Here is a 14,210-nt window from a genome sequence, read left to right as displayed (position 1 = left end):
TCATAAGTACCCTAGTCCACAAATGCAACTAATTTCTCTCTAACTATGATCCCTTTAGTTTTAAGTGTGAGTATTGGTACACCCTTTTAATCAATGTACATCAATATCTTGGAGATTTTCCTTTTTGTTTTTTTCACCTATCTTATCATACATGCCTTCCATAAGCTTGATAACTATTTTTTTTTAATCGTATCTTATCCTTTAGCTTGTTCAAAATGTTATGCATTTCATTATAAGCAATTATAGAATAGAGATCATGAAGTGTCTTTTCTCTAATTATTTTATCTTCCTCTAATTATCTATGCTTTCTAACATGCAACCTTTGAAATAATCCAACATGAATTCTTCCTTAATTTTCTATTAAATTCCTCTTAAAATCTAGCAAATAAGAAATTTAAAAATTCCACTAGTGGCTTGTTATCTTCAGTCTCATACTTATGATAATGTTTATTTAACAAACTAATTAGACCTTCCCCTTTAATCCTTTCTGTTACTGTCTTCATATCAATGAACAATATTAGGTTCTCTCATAGCGGAAGGAATAGTTTAAAACCTCTCTAGGTATCATCACCAATATTTATTTATTTTTTGATGGAGGGTTCAGACCTGCAAGGTAGCCCAACGAAGCACTGCTAGATGGCCCACACATGCCTAAAACCTCTTTAGCTTAGAGCCAAGGACTGAAGGGCATCCATGCCATCAAAATTACCTGGGGCATGATCCCAGCCTCACAAGACTTGATCCCTGGTGGGCTCTTTGTGAGCCATTCAACTTCACCAGTAGACCAAGGGCCCATTGATCATCACCAATATTTTCACCATAATTTGATAGATGAAATATTAATTTTTGAGTAATCTATCACTTATTAAAAGAATTTTTTTTTCAAGTACATATAGTAGTCCAAGCCACATTTTTAGATGACAGTAGAACTTAGGACCTCTTAAATAGAAGTCGCTCTAGTTCACGGCTCGACCAGAAAAGATTTAAAATTATTATTAGAATTGTTATTTTGCATTGAAAAAAACCCTACATAATTTGCATATGAGTAACATCCACTCCCTCTTTAGATGACAGTAGAACTTAGGACCTCTTAAATAGAAGTCGCTCTAGTTCACGGCTCGACCAGAAAAGATTTAAAATTATTATTAGAATTGTTATTTTGCATTGAAAAAAACCCTACATAATTTGCATATGAGTAACATCCACTCCCTCTGCTCTTGGCTTCTTTGAATTTAGGGTCTGTTTGGTTGCTAGCATAGGAATTGAAAATTAGAATAGAAAAATAGAATGGGAATAGAAATAGGGAATGGGAATAAAAAAAGGCAATTCCAATCCTATTTAGTTCACTTGGAATTTGATTGAGAATATGTTAATCCATTGTTTGGTTGTACAAAAATGGAATAGGAATAAGGTTAAATTTTATATTTTAAAAAATATTTCTCTTAATTTTTTTTGTTTTTAATTTATTATTTTTTGGTTAGTTTTTTCAATAATGGTAAAAAGGTTTATTTATTTTCATTTTTTCTTTATTTATTTCATTTTTTTAAACAAATAGATATAATAAAAAAAATTCAAAAAAATTTTCAAAAAAATTCAAAAAAAATATTAAAAAATAAATTATTAAATTTTTTTAATAAACGAGCTAGATTGGAAATAGGAATGGCCTATTCCAGTTCCAACTTTTTTGGGCATAGACATATGTTCATTTTAGAGGAAAAATTGGAATATGTCTTCTTATTCCCAATTCTAATTGATCATACCAAACAGCAAATATAAAACATATTCTAATTTTCTCTTCCCATTCCTTATGTTGATAAATATAGAATCCTTGATTTACGGAGCAACAAACAAAAGACGGCACTAAAATTTGTCTTGTAAATTGGAATACAGCAGATATCACTTACCTCTGATTATGGAGAATTCGAATATGACAGGGGACGTTATGGGTAACAGGTTGTATTCTTGTAGATTGTTTGAGGAAATGGGAAGCAATGGCATTTGAATTTGTGATGCCCCTCTTCACCAGCTTGGCAATGCATTCGCCCAAACTTCAAGAGAAAAAATTGTGTCACACCCACAAATGGGAATTGGGAAAACTTATCCTGTCAGCTCATTGCCATCAACTAGGCTTTCTGCATCCCACTCATCCATCCCATCTTCGTTAAATTCCAATATACCCAGATTAATCAACTGGCTAATTAAGAGGTGGTAAAGGCCTTTAAATTCTTCTGCTTTGGCAGTTCCTCCTCGCATTCTTGTCATTCTTTCTGTTCTTTCTTCTTTTGATCCAAACGAAAAAGGAAGAGAAACGAAAATTCAGTTCTTTAGGATCCAAACCTATTGGGATGCCATGGATGCCTTCAGTACTCCTCTCCGTTGTGTTGTGCTGCTTCTGCTCATATCTTCTTCTGTCAGAGTCTCTGCAAATTTCTATGATGATATAGATGTCACGTGGGGAGCCGCTAATGTCACCATTTTCAATGATGGTCAGGACTTGGCGCTTCCTCTCTATCAGAATTCGGGTAATTTTTTCTCTTGTTTCAAATTTCTCCTAGTTTTTATATTAGATTTTGAATAAGTTTTGTATAAGATTTCAGATCATCTGTACCCACAAGTTGATTATGTTTGATGTTTTCTCCAATGTGCTTTGGATCAGATAAATAGGTTAATGAGGTTCATAAACCGAGTAAATATAAGATTCTGTGAGATGGGTTTAAGGATGTGTTAAATGACAAAAATTATTGTGATGTTTCCATTTGGATCATGTCAGGATCGTTGATCCAATCAAAGCAGGAATTCTTGTATGGGAGCTTCAGTATGCTGATGAAGCTTGTGCCGGGAAACTCTGCGGGAACGGTGACCACATTCTATGTGAGTCATGAAAGAGTGATTTGCTTTTACTTCTTGTTAAATATAAACAAATAATGATGAATGTGTAATGTGTAATGTCCAATATGCAGCTGAGCTCGGAGGGTGAGAATCATGACGAGATAGACATGGAATTTTTGGGAAACACAACGGGAGAACCGTACGTATTGCACACCAACATCTTCGGTGAAGGTCTCGGTGGAAGGGAGCAGCAATTTTACTTGTGGTTTGATCCCACTGCCGACTTCCACAACTACACCATCCTCTGGAACCCACACCAGATCATGTAATCCATCTCTTTCATCCACATCGTCAATTCTTTCTTATTTTGCTTGAAACTTTCTTTTGTTTGGCAATATCATGCTTGTTTTGCAGTTCAGGATAGTAGTTTAAAGTTTTAAAGCATTCTTTACAAAAACATTTCAATAGTTTCCGATCATAATCTATCATACCAACCAAATCTGAAGACTCGTTATACAATCCTGTTTACTATCATTTTGTTTTCTCACACAGACAATCATGTATTGCTGGGCTCAGTGCTATGCAACCCGTGAAATTGTAACCCCAAGTTTGAATCTTTCCATCGCAAAGACACTTCAAATTAGTTTTTCTTTTATATTTCATTCGTAAAGATATTAGTGTATTTATTTACATTTAGACCTGAAATTAGGTCTATTTAATCACCCATACGTCTCTGACACTTGTCCATACACGATATCTTCATTTAAGAATTGGCTAGAGAGGTGTCCATTTAAATAAAACACCTCATACTAGTTTAGTCTACTCGAAAGCAACTCGCCATGACCGCCCATCATATGTTAAGTTCTACCTCAGATATGTCCATTGCTGCTTCAGCTTATTTATTTGGCCAACTTTACACTCATAAATGTTTTTGTCTCTTTATTTTTTTGAAATTTTACATTAAGTGAAAGCATAAAATATCTTCTTCGTGATCAAACCAACAGTTGTGATACTTCTCCCGATTTGATGACAAGTATAATTGTATAATATTTTCATATGTGTTTGCAGGATCACCGTAGATGGATTGCCTATAAGAGTGTTTGGGAATCATGAGGAGATTGGCGTGGCATATCTGAAGCAGGCGATGAGAGTATATTCGAGCATATGGGACGGAGATCAATGGGCAACACAGGGAGGCTCTGTCAAGATTGACTGGTCCCTCGCACCATTTGTGGCTTCTTTATCAAATCTCACCATTGCCGCCTGCACCAACACCACCACATCACAGATGGATCAGTGTTCTTCAAGCAGTGATCCTGATTACTGGTGGAATCAGGCAGATTATCAGAGCTTGACTTACTCACAGCAGGGACAGTTGAATTGGGTTCGCACTAACTTTCTCTTGTACGACTACTGCCATGATCTGCCCAGATTCAATTACACTCTTCCTCCCGAATGTGCCTTCCAGACCTAAATTACTCAACTTCGTTCCATCGCAAATAAGTGCTCTCAATTAATTATGGCCATGGTTTGCCACTCCAAGAGCTCATGTATTTCCCTCATTGTATCTCGCTACATTGCAATTGCAGTTGTGTCTTATTTGTTTATTTTAATTGCTTGCTATGCAAATTAAGTTCCATTCTCTGTTCGAGAAGGAAAATATTTTTTGATTGTTAATCCCAGAAGAAGATGCTTTATATCTGTTGAGAGATCTACTCTGTTAAACTTTGTAAATGTCAGGCCTAAATCAGAATCATAACTGCAGATTTATACTGAAAATTTAATTTAGTTGAAAACTTCAATTTGAACACTATATAGTTCGTTATTACTAATCAACTGAAAACTTCAATTCAAACACTATATAGTTCGTTATTACTAATCAATTGAACATATTGTAATATGACAAATCATAATTTTACAAATACCATAAATTAAAAATTATCATCAAATTAATAATAAAAATCTATTGAATTTAATAAACTTTCAAAATAATAATTTTATATAAATCTTAACTATTTAGTATAAGAGCAAGAGCTATAGGTTCAAACTTCTTCAATTAATAAGTATAAGAGAATCCATTCTATAATACTTAACTTTTAAAATCAAATTTCAAACTTCTTCAATTAATAAGTATAAGAGAATCCATTCTATAATACTTAACTTTTAAAATCAAATTTCAAATAATCTTACATTTTATCTACTAATAAATATTATAAATATTTTTTATTATAAGTGATCAAAATTTACTTAATCTATATGTTAAAATTAACATAAGCTAAAATTTATTCATCAAATTTAATAGAATTTTTTTTCAAAAAAATATTTTATCATCTTACCTATTCAAAATGGGATCATCAATTATAGTCTCAAATTTTTTTTATTAATAACTAAAATCTAAAGGATAAAACTTCCATCAGACTTAATGAAGTTTTCAAACTACATCTCAAATTTCAATTGTAACAAAACAAGATCCAATGTAAAGAATCCTTAAATATATGTTTGTTAGTCTACAATTCTCATACAAGCTTTCTTTTAAATCAAAAGCTTTTATTGCATGGTGTAGAACACTTTTCTTCTATTCCCCCTAGCTTGCTTTAGTCCTTTCCAAAATCTTATCTCTTTACCAAATAAAGTTGTAAACTCATTTATTAGTTTATTATATTATAAAGTGTGACTTTTCACTTTCATTCTATTGAGCTTGTTTTCCTCCTTTCCAAAATATTTTTTGTTTATCAATTAGCTTCGAGCCTTTATATTATTTTATTGTATTACAAGATGTAGAACTTTCCTTTTGATTCTACCAAGCTTGTTTACCTCCTTTCCAAAACCTTCCTTCTTTACCCAATCAACATGAAAACTCATTATATTGTAGTTGGCTAGAAAATATGCTCTACAACTATTGAGCAAGAGTTGGTTTGACGATGAGAGAAAGAGATTGAAGTGTGTGGATCAAAGGATGGAAGTGCTCTTTCATAAACACAAGGTGTGGATGGAACTCTGGAGGATGAAGGTAAGAGGTATGTGGGTGAGATTTTCCTTGAGATTGCAAGGGATTTTGATGTGAAGACCCCGATGCCCTCAAATCAGGTGGTTTTGAATCCTGGTCCTATAGGTGATTGGAAGTCCCTTTTTGGTGATAGGCATAATCCATCCCAAGGAGGTGTTTTGGTTTCTAAATCTATAGATGGGACATGTGTCCATATTCAATATTTGGCCTTAGACAGCAATCTTGCTAGATTAGCTAACTCATTGAAGGGAAAGTTTGGTGGGAAAAGACCTGACATTATTTTTGTCAAAAAAAGGGCTCTCTCCTGTTGGGCATTGAAAGGATCAATTATAGTGTCGGTACTTCCCAAAGGCTACTTCTGTTTCTCCTTTTCTCTCAAGGAATACTTCCTCCATATCCTTGTGAGTGCTCCTTGATTTGTGGGAAATTTACACCTATGACTTTGTAAATGGTGCCCAAGGTTTGACCCAATCGCCCATTTTGCTAGAGTTATTTCCACCTGTGTCCATCTTCTTGGGCTTCCTCTTGAAGTTTGTTATGAAGAAGTGTTGGAGGGCATTTCTAACTCATTTGAAGAGTGCTCTGGAGTTGATGTTGTTACTTGGAATTGAATATAGTTTATCAATACTAGGTTTTGTATTTCAATGGTCTCTAAGATTATGCTTCCAATTTTTATGCTCCTCATATCTAGGTTGGGCTCTGTCTCCCAACATTTGGATTATGAGAACTCTACAGATCATTTTGCCAACTCTTCTCTTCATCTGGCCACCACTTGAATTGTTTCCCTAAGAACAACCCTACTAAGCCTTCTCCTTCGATAGATGTGGGGGGTACTTATCTCATTGTTCAACCTTAGCCTGATTCTTAGGGTTTTGTTCTGGACTTGGCTCTCTTCTCTTCACCCACTTCCTAGGTCTTTGCCACCCCCCTTCACCCTCTAGGCTTAACTTCTTCCCTGAGTTTCCTTCCTTCCCATTCCCCCTCTTAGGAGTTCGTCCCCCCTCTTGTTGACCTCCTCCCTTTGTTGGTAGCTCCTCCCCCTCTCATTTTTCTTTCTTTCTCCCCCTTTCAAGAACATGTCTCTTGCCTCCCTTTTCCCCTTTCCCACCTCCTCCCCCCACCCCCTCAATATTCTCCCCCCTAATTTTCCTTCTGAATCCCATAAGTCTATGGATTCAAGATTGTCCCAAAAAATTGGTCTGAGGTGCTCGGGAAGAGATTTGAGAATTCAATTTGCAAAGAAGGATATCATCAATGGGAGCTAGAAAACTCTCAAGAACCACCTATGCTCCAGTAGGTCTCAATGATTATTTTCTCATGCAATATGAGAGGTGTTAATAGCGTGCAAAATAAAATGCTTGGGTAAGTACACCAAGATGGTGTACAAAAAGGGAGTATAAGTGAACATCTTTTTTCTAAAATCAAGTAAACCTGAACTTGGATGAGACATTTGAGGGTCATCCACTTAAAATGACAAGATGTGTAAAATATATAAATTGTAGTACTATGAATCTACTTTCTAAAATAATAGATTTTTTACAAAATGGATAATATTAGATGGGTGAAACCCTGTGCACATGAAAAATAGTTCCTAGTTTTTTAAAAAGATATAACATAGATGTTTTCGTGTGCAACACAAAAGACATAGTTATATTTAGTATTTTGCATTTCCCTTTAGTAGGATGATATTTAAGAGTCATATCTAGAAGTTGTATATTTTTTTGTAATTTTATGAGGAGCACTTTTTTTGTTATAAATTATTGAACAGACTACATCCTGAAAAATTGGTACATGTTCATGTGCTAAGCATAACTTGTATCAAAATAATGAAAAATAGAAACTTTTTTTAATATGTATATAATCAAGTGTAGAATAGTAATATGTAATTTATTTTGAATTTGGTTAAGTATATCAAAATTTACTTTAAAATTTGTAGACATATGTCTGTGAAGAATGTCAAGGCATTGGTAAAAGTAATTAAAGTTTACAATGTTGTCATTGTCCAAAAAAAGAAAAAAAATTATATGGTTAGAAAGCTAAGAAGATGTATAAGACTATGGTGGTGATTTTAGAGATACCCACTTCACCATTAGCATAGCTAATGAAGAAAAACATGATAATTCATCTTAGAAGATGAAAAAACATCTAAAGGGAAAAAAAAATGGAGGGAAAACAGTCTCCCAACCCTTTGGGCTGTTTCCCTAGGCTATCACCAAGTCATAACTCGATTAGATTTTTTGGATTCAAGTAATCTGATCGGGTTATAAAAATAAAAAATGCATTCAGAACCCCATCAAGTTTTGTAAAACCCAATTGGATTTTTTAGAACTTGGTTAGGTTTTGTATTACTCTCTCTCTCCATCACTTCCTCTCTCTCATTTTTTCTCTTTATGCTATCCCCCTCTCTCTTTTTACTTTCCCCTTCTCTCTCACTCTTTATATTATATCCCCTCATCTCTCTCTCTCTCTCTCTCTCTCTCTCTCTCTCTCTCTCTCTCTCTCTCTCTCTCTCTCTCTCTCTCTCTCTCTCTCTCTCTCTCTCCCTCTCCCTCTCCCCCCCCAATTCCCCTCTCTCTTTCTATCATATCATATCCTATCACCACTCTCTCATTCTATCATATCCCCTTATCTCTCTCTCTCTCTCTCTCTCTCTCTCTCTCTCTCTCTCTCTCTCTCTCTCTCTCTCTCTATCTCTCTCTCTCTCTCTCTCTCTCTCTCTCTCACACACACACACACACTCATTCTCTCCATCTAGATCTCACTCTTTCTCTCATATCCCCTACTCTCTCTCTCTCTCTCTCTCTCTCTCTCTCTCTCTCTCTCTCCCTCCCCCTATCCCCCTCTCTCTTTCTCCTATCACATTCTATCTCTCTCACTCTTTCTATCATATCCCCTAATATCTCTCTCACCCCTATCCCTCTCTCTCTCTCTTTCTCTCTCTCTCCCCCCCTATCCCCTTCTCTCTCACACTCTTTCTATCATAGCCCCTAATCTCTCTCTCTCTCTCTCTCTCTCTCTCTCTCCCCCCCCCCCCCCCCCCTCCCTCCTATCCCCTTCTCTCTCACTATTTATATCATATCCCCTAAGATCTCTCTCACACACACTTCTATCCCCTCTTTCTCTTTCTCCCATCCCCTTCTCTCTAACACACTCATTCTCTCCATCTAGATCTTGCTCTTTCTATCATATCCCCTAATCTCTCTCTCTCATATTCCCTAATCCTTCTCTCCATCCCATCACTTCCCTCTCTCTAATTCTTTCTCTTTATCCTATCCGCTCTCTCTCTCTCTCACATCCCCTCTCTCTCTTTCTCATATCCCCTTCTCTCTCACTCATTCTCTCCATCAAGATCTCACTCTTTCAATCATATCCCCTCTCTCTCTCTCTCTCTCAACCTTTTTCAACCTTCTAGATCCCTTAAAGACTCCTCCCAACAAGTTTCACAATAATGCCAACCTTCCACACAACTCTTCAAGTTTTCAAGACATGTTTCCCTATTAGTAACTCTAGGGTCAATAATGGTAAAATGGGCTAAAACTGAGAAATGGACTCCAACCTATTCCTTGGGTCAAACTCACACTTAGGACCTTTCAAGGAACACTCAAGGATTGGAATTCTACAATTTTTTGACTTCCCCAACTTCTACTTTGCAATTTCTTTTCTCAATAGGCCTAATTCCCTTTATATCCCTTTTTAAGGTTTTAAGACAGTAACATGGTTTTTCTCCACTAGACTTGACAAAGAAACTAAGGTTATAGATACTCTTTTGGAAGTTAGACAAATCCCCAAGGCACCAACTCTCCAACCTACTCTAGCACCCCTGAACATACGCAAGCCTCATATGCGTAATTGTCCAAATCAAGCCTAGATCACTTGGAATGAGAAAGGATGGGTACTTAGGACTAGTTTTTCATCGTAGGAGGTCTCACCTAATCTTTTCCATCAAGAAATGACCACTTTCAAAGTTGCATAGCTTCTTTCCAAGTTTTGTCCATAAAACTGGCATTTTTATGACTAAAAACATAGCAATTTCAGTCTAGGGCACATTTATTTACCCCTTGGATCACCTAAGAAAAATATATAACTTAGAAATCTTAAAATATATATCCTAACCTTGCAAATAATATAAGTCCATAAGAAACCAACCATAGAATTGTAGGTTAGGGCCACGCCTTGCTTAAAACCCTCAATTTAAGGGTTTGTAAGCCTACTTGCAAAGAAAATGCTCTAACTTGCTTCAAATTGAACCAATAAAAATGAAATCAAATGCAATATAATCTAGGCTCAGAATTCTTTCAAATCATGCAACTAGATTTGATCTCCCAATTCATACAGTTTTGTACAACAGCAAAATGCTCAAAAAATCTATATATTTGGTATGAAAAACTTGTTGAACGTACACCTACTTACACCTCTGACCTCACAGAGGGTATTATCATCCAAATACATCATCCCAAACCAATACATGGTTTTTTTGAGAAATTATATGACTAGTTATGTCATTTGTGTAAAAATTGTCAAAATTGACAAAAAGTTGTCAGTAGCTTTTCTTATAAACTGTAATTTTTTCTAGCATGGCTTCCTAGAACTTAATCACCTAGTAATTTGTAGCACTTAAGACATAAATAAGGTTTAATGACTCACAAAACACACCTAGAGTTAATTTATTAGCTAAAAATTTAGAAAGCAAGATCCTTAGTACTAAGGCAACTTAGGCTTATATGGCACCTTAAGTTGCTTGACCTCACAAAAAATGATCACCCTTATTAAAACAAAAAAAACCAAAACACTACTAAGATGGATCATCACCCCTTGTCTTCCATCAAGAATATCCTTCAATTTGATGAGATGACCTATCGTGTCACCTAGGTGCCCTGCACCATAATCCTCTGGCCAAAAGAGACTCAGGTCCCTTGAGTGGGAATATCTAAAAGCTTCATAGTAGTTTGCTCAATATCCTTTGGACTCATCCAAGTGGCCTCCTCTAAAGGTTTACTCTACCATTTAACCAAGTACTCGTGGTTTATATGCCTCCTACTTTTCTTGTTGATCCTCTTTTCTAGTAAGCAGTCAATGCTTGGGTTGACTTGTTTCATAGATCTTGAAGTATATCTAGATTTAGAGAATCAGTAGACCCTGCAACACCAATATCAATAATGCTAGAAGGTTTATATGCATACATATCTGATACATCAAATATAGGAGAGAGACCTATGTCAATAAGTAAAGCAATTTTATATGCATTAGGGACACATTGCTTGAGAATATGGAAGGGACCAATCTTCTTCATGTGTAACTTAGTGTAATTTCCCTTAGGAAGTCTCTCCTTCTTAAGATAGACTGTAACCATGTCTCCAACATTAAAATGCACTTCCCTTCTCCTTACATCTACTGCTTGCTTAAACTTTTGTGAACTTTTCTACACAACCTTTATTTAACTTGTTGATGAATTTCCCTTATGATCTCTACAAAGTCATTAGCAAGGGCACTCCTCTGACCAATATTTTCTACTACTCTAAGCTCAAACACTCCCCTAGGATGAGAGCCATACACAATCTGAAAAGGACTCAGTCATGTACTTCTATTGATGAATCATTGTAAGAAAACTCAGCTTGAGGTAAAATAGTATCCCATGCAACACCATAGTCCTCGGTAAGACATCTAAGAAGGTCAATCTGTCTATCTGATTAGGGATGGTAGGCTGATGACATTGCAATATTTGTTCCTAGTCTTTTCCACAAGGTATGCCAAAAGTGACCCACAAACTTTGGGTCTCTATATGACACAATAGAAAGAGAAAGTTCATGAATTATTACAACCTCTTTAAAGAAAAATCCTGCTATACTAGAAGAATCATGAGTAAACCTACAAGGAATAAAAGTGTGCCTACATATATACTACCATAACTAAACTTGTTCCTTAGAAGATCCAAAACAAAATCCATGCTGACTGAATCCCAAGGCTTTGTAGGTATAGGTAATGGAGTATACAAACCTTGATTAGAACTTGTCCCTTTATCCCTTTTACAAATCAAAAAAGTTTCCACAAACCTCCTAACATTTAATTGCATGGTAGTCAAAAATTAAAATCTTCTTACCAATTCTAATGTCTTGTCAAGACCAAAGTGACGAGCTAGGCTTTCACAATGCCCTCATAGTGTTCCCTCATAAAACACTAAGGTATATAGAGTTGACTTCCTTTGAACAAAAGGCCCTCTTGAATGACATAGTCTAAAAAATAATTATGGTATCTATCCCCTAGTTCCATACAAACATGGCAAGCTTCATGAAAGTCTTCATTGGCATGATACATATCTTTCAAAGTAGAAACACCAACACTCTCCATCTGGGTTTCTTGAATGGCTAGATTCCTCCTACTTGAGGCATCAGTTACCTTGTTAGCCACCTCTTTCTTGTGCTTGATAGAGAAGGTATATGACTGCAAGTACTCCATCCATTTGACATGTCTATGGTTCAAATTCTCCTATCTATTCAGAAAACTCAAAGCTTGATTGTCAGTACATAACAATAAATTATTTAGGTAAAAAGTAGTGTCTCCACTTTCTAAGGGACCGAACCATAGCATAGAGTTATAGATCATAAGTAGAGTACTTTTTTTTCCTCATTAATATTTTCTCTTAAAAAGCCACAAGCCTACCATCTTGACTTAAGACACCATGAATTGCTCTCTTGCTTGCATCGCACTCAATAGTAAAAACCTTGTTCAAATCACGTAAAACCAAGATTTCTTGTTGTGCTACCCTTGTTTTCAAGTATTCAAATGACTAATCTACATCTCTAGTCCATTAAAACTAATAATTCCTTCCCCCCTTAACAATATTAGTCATTAGTGAACTTATCCCACTAAAATTCCTTACAAATTTTCTATAAAAGCTAGCAAGGCCATGGAAACTTTTTAACTCACCAATAGACTTTGGAGCAAGCCAATTCAATATGGTTTCAACCTTATAAGGATCTATCTTTAGGTTTCCTTATTAGATGAAAAACCCAAGAAACACAAGCTCTTCCTACAAAAACACACACTTTTCCAAATTGATCTTCAACTACTCCTTATGTCACCTCCTCAAGACCATATAAAGATGTGTTAGATGTTCATTCTTATTCTTGCTAAAAATCAAGATATCATCTAGATACACAATGATAAAAATGTTTATGAAAGGTTTAAGCACTTCATTAATCAATCTCATAAAGGTGCTTAGAGCGTTGGAAAGGCCAAAAGGCATCACAATGCATTCAAAAATCCCTTATTGGTCTTGAAGGTAGTTTTCCACTCATCCCCTTCTCTAATTCTAATTTTGTGGTAGCCACTCTTCAAATCATTCTTTGAGTAGTATCTTGCATTTCCCAAGCAATCCATAAGATCTTCTATTTTAGGCATTGGAAACCTATACCTGATAGTTATCCTATTGATGTCTCTAAAGTCCATACATAGCCTCCATGTACCTTCCTTCTTAGGAGCTAGTACTACTAGAACAGCACAAAAGCTAATGCTCTTCCTTATGAAGTCCTTTTCTAAAAATCCTTGAATTGGCCTTGCTACTTCAGCATTCTACTCTGGAGTTAATTTGTATGCAGCTTTATTAGGTAGAGTGAAGCCAAGAATGAGGTTTATACAATGGCTTTTATCCCTTTTAAGTGGTAAGGTACATGTGGTCTCATCAGAAATTATCACTTTATATTGATCCAATAGGTTTACAACTTCTTTTGGGCCAACTTTCCTCAAAGTCTCTTGTGTTTTCTTTTCTTTCCTAGGTGTATCATCCCTAGCTTTCACTACAATATAAAATCATGGAATTTTTTCCCCTTTTAATCTCTTTAAGAACTCCTTCTCACCTACTAGCATGATTGTACTAGGTACACTCTTATTCTTAGGTTCTCCTACCAATGGTCTCATGGTAAAAGTTTCCCCATTTTTGTTCAAGGTATATATATTAGTCTTTCCTTCATGTTGGGCATTTGTGTCATATTTCCAAGGCCTTCCAAGGAGGAGATGACAAGAATCCATATCCACAATCTCACATACTACTTTATCCCTCTATTCCCCAATCTAAAACTCAACATAACATTTCTCATTTACTAAGGTTTGTTGCTCCTTACTTAGCCAAGAAACCTTATAAGGATTAGGGTGTGGGATTCTTTTTAAACTTAGTTTATTCACCATTTCACTAGAAGCTAAATTTTCAATGGAGCCTGAATCAATAATGACTTTACATGCCTTTCGTTTCACCTTATAGGTTGTATTGAAGATTGACTTCCTTTGAGGAGGTTCTTGGTTAAGTGGCACCAAAAGTGATCTATTGAACATCAAACTCTCTCCTATCTCAAGGCATGCATGTTTTGTAGAAGATGCAGTA

The 14,210-nt window shown here is 35.6% G+C and overlaps 1 protein-coding gene across 1 annotated transcript; it reads left to right on the top strand.

Annotated features, from left to right (window-relative positions):
• The first annotated feature begins 2,234 nt into the window (after positions 1 to 2,234).
• LOC149533782 (putative xyloglucan endotransglucosylase/hydrolase protein 13) lies at positions 2,235 to 4,442 on the top strand. The gene is made up of 4 exons (XM_089804291.1): positions 2,235 to 2,522; positions 2,771 to 2,871; positions 2,961 to 3,154; positions 3,898 to 4,442. Exons 1-4 carry the CDS (start codon positions 2,351 to 2,353, stop codon positions 4,301 to 4,303), a joined length of 873 nt encoding a protein of 290 aa, XP_089660417.1. The 5' UTR covers positions 2,235 to 2,350; the 3' UTR covers positions 4,304 to 4,442.
• Positions 4,443 to 14,210: the final 9,768 nt, after the last annotated feature.

Source organism: Cupressus sempervirens, chromosome 10 (assembly GCF_028749045.1).
Source record: "Cupressus sempervirens isolate cs-2001-9-10 chromosome 10, ASM2874904v1, whole genome shotgun sequence".
NCBI lineage: Eukaryota > Viridiplantae > Streptophyta > Pinopsida > Cupressales > Cupressaceae > Cupressus > Cupressus sempervirens.
Note: the sequence above shows the minus strand (reverse complement) of the source record. Positions and strands in the feature narration are given on the sequence as shown.